We start from the raw sequence: 3,068 nt of genomic DNA, 5'->3' as shown, positions 1-3,068 counted from the left end.
ATATATATATATATATATGTATAAAAAAAAAATACGCCCTCCAGCTCCTCTGCCTCTGAGAACTCTGTGTGGATTTAACTCGCCAGCCCCAGCCTTCAGTAGCCGCGTGAATGAGGTTTTGTATTCTCACTTGGAACCAACTTAAACACACAGATGTTTCTTATTTCTAGGAGCTGGGGAAATACGGTTTGCTCTATTACAACGCGCTGTTCATGATCCTGCCCACCTTGATCATTGCCTATTTCACTGGAGACGCGCAAAAGGTAAGATTCCCGCCCCCAAAAGCGAGATTTTTTTTAATCATTATTATTTTTTTTGGCACGATGGGTTGCTTAGGAGAAGGCTTTACTGTTCTCTATAACGCACTTTTCTGTTGCTTGGCACTCTTGCATAAAACAGGAAATTCTCAAAAAATTGAAACTATAAAGTAAGTCTCTATCCCCAGTTTGCAAATATGAGCTACGCAGCATCTGAGAGAGGAGGCTGGGGCAAAAAGCAGTGGAGTAACCCCGCCAAAAAACCCACGTAAGCAGAAAGTAACTCAAGTCCTAGGCTGGGCTTCAGGTCCACAGAGTTGCTCCATTCGAGCATTTTTGTAATGCTTGAGGAACAGGAAGTGCGAGAGCAATAAGTGAAACCAAAGACTATTTAAGACAACAAAGTGCAGTATTTTTGGAATAAATGAGCTTCTTCAAACTTCTGCCTGTCCCTTCCCTCTTGCTGGGGAACAGCTGTCGCGTTCAGTCGCTCCGAGGGTCCGTTTGCCCTGTTGGGGCATGATCTGATTTACGTGTGGTTCCATATACGTTAAAGTTATGTTGTATTATTATGATAATGATGATGATGGTTATTATTACGGTTGCTTTTGGTGCCTGCACAAACAGGCATCCCTCCCCATGGGCAGGGAAAGAAAATGTTGAAGGCTGAGGGTGTCACCCAGGCAAGGAGAGCCTGGTGGCTTTTTGTTTGCCTTGTCTCATTAGGAGCTTAATGCCCTGATGGCCAGTAAGCGGTCGCAAAGATAACGAGCTGTGATTAGTGAGGGGAAGCCATTGCACAGGGCAAAGGTAGCTCAGACCCTGCCCTTCCTAAAAAAAGGCTCCTCAGCGGGGTGTTTTTGGGGATAAAGTGCTCATTTATAAGCCAGAGCTGTCGGATGGGGAGCAAAATGTTGCTCTGTGCTGCACTGTGCAGCTTCTGTTCAGCCTGTGTGGAGAAAATGCCTTTTTTTTTTTTTTTCTGCGTTTTTTATTTTTTTACCCCCCTGAATAAACTAGTTTTTCCTGGGCCGAGCTCCTGGCAGCCGGAGGCAGACAAAGATGCACTCTGTTGGTGCTGCTGCCAGGAAACCACGTTTGCAGCTTGATGGGAGGGAAAATTTAAAAAAAAACCAAAAAACCCCCAACCCAAACCCTCGTGTGAAGGACACGAGGCTGAACGTGCCTTGTGTGGGGATGGCAGCTGGGGGGGGCCACGCTGGGGAGAAGGAGGGGTTTGCATAGGAGAGGCTCCTGCTGTGCTCCTGTGTGGGGATGTGTTAAATCTTGTAGTTCCTTAATGAGCATCAAAGGTAACGATGCCTTGGCCTGTGAGAGGCACAAACGAGCATGGTAGTGGTGAGCGAAGCCCTCCAGGTAATTCCTGGGGGTGGAAGGGGGTGAACCACCCAAAGGAAGGTCCCCTCGAGGCTGGTGTCTCGTGTGCCTGGTGGGAAGCGCTGTCACAGCTGCCTGGCAGCGTCCCCAGGTGCTTGGCAGCTCTTCTGGAGGGGACCAGCTCTGATCTTGTCTTGCTCTTGCTTCTTCCCTGAGTCACCGATGGCTTGAGGTTGGCAGGGACCTCTGGAGCTCACCTGGCCCAAACCCTAGAGCAGGTCCAACCCACATCTGGTTGGTTCTGGGTAAAGAATCATAAAATCATTATGGTTGGAAAAGATCTTCAAGATCAAGTCCAACTGTTCTCTACCGCTTCTGACCCACGTCCCTGAGCACCACATCTAAACGGCTTTGGAGCACACCCAAGGATGGGGATTCAACCGCGGCCCTGGGTAGCCTGGCCCAGTCTTTGATAACCCTTTCTGTGCAGTTTTTCCTAATGTCCAACCTAAACTTCCCCCGGTGTAATTTGAGGCCATTTCCTCTTGTCCCATCACTTGTTACTTGGTTGAACAGACCGACCCCACCTCGCTCCCCACTCCTGCCAGGATGCTGCAGAGAGCAATGAGGTCTCCCCTCAGCCTCCTCTGCTCCAGCTGAACAGCCCCAGGTCCTTCAGCTGCTCCTCACTAGACTTGTTCTCCAGACCCTTCCCCAGCTTTGTTGCCCTTCTCTGGACCTGCTCCAGCCCGTCAGTGTCCTTATACTGCGGTGCCCAAACCTGAACACAGGGCTCAAGCTGTGGCCTCAGCAGTGCCAAGTCCGAGGGACAATCACTTCTCTAGCCCTGCTGGCCACGCTGCTCCTCCTGGCAGAGCCCGGCTGTCTCCTTGGCACCGTCCCTGTGGGTGCTTGACCCATGGGTGAGACCCCCCAAGCCCACTCTGCTCCCGGCCAAGCAGCCTGGGCTCTCTGGCCACTCCTCAGAGCAGAGAGAGTCCCGACCAGGCGTTCAGCATCTTGGTGGCCCCTCACTGGACTCTCTCCAGCGTGTCCATGTCTCTCTTGCTCTGGTGAACCCAGCACTGGACCACGACCTGGACCTGCTGCCAGCGCTTTGTCCAGTGCAGCCCAGGACACCGTTGCCCTTCTTGACAGCGAGGGGATGTTCCTGGTTCTCCTGGTCAGCCTGGTCTTCACCAGGACCCTGGGGCTGTTCTGCAGAGCCGCGTCCCAGCCAGGTGCCCCCAGCACGTCCCGGTGCCCCGGAATGTTCCTCCCCAAGGGCAGGACTTGGCACTTCTCCTGGTTGAGCTGCATGAAGTTCCTCCTGACACATGGCCCCAGCCTTGGCCGGGAGCGCAACCCTCCCTTCTGACTCCCTGTCCACTGCAAACCATCTCCTGGAGCTTTGGCCTCCCCAGACCTGCTACTTGCAAAAATGTTTTTAGCTGCATGGAGTGGAACTTTAAG

General features: G+C 52.2%; 1 protein-coding gene across 1 annotated transcript in view; it reads left to right on the top strand.

The window, feature by feature from the left end:
• Window positions 1–170: 170 nt before the first annotated feature.
• SLC35D1 (solute carrier family 35 (UDP-GlcA/UDP-GalNAc transporter), member D1) overlaps window positions 171–3,068 on the top strand; it is a gene marked incomplete at its 5' end in the record, with an annotated part of 4,746 nt that continues 1,848 nt past the window's right edge. Inside the window, one exon of the mRNA XM_009868247.1 lies at window positions 171–263. Coding sequence (XP_009866549.1) covers window positions 171–263 — 93 coding nt within the window. The remainder of the gene's footprint in view (window positions 264–3,068) is intronic.

The sequence above is a fragment of the Apaloderma vittatum genome, unplaced genomic scaffold (genome assembly GCF_000703405.1).
Source record: "Apaloderma vittatum isolate BGI_N311 unplaced genomic scaffold, ASM70340v1 scaffold6784, whole genome shotgun sequence".
Taxonomy (NCBI): domain Eukaryota; kingdom Metazoa; phylum Chordata; class Aves; order Trogoniformes; family Trogonidae; genus Apaloderma; species Apaloderma vittatum.
Note: the sequence above shows the minus strand (reverse complement) of the source record. Positions and strands in the feature narration are given on the sequence as shown.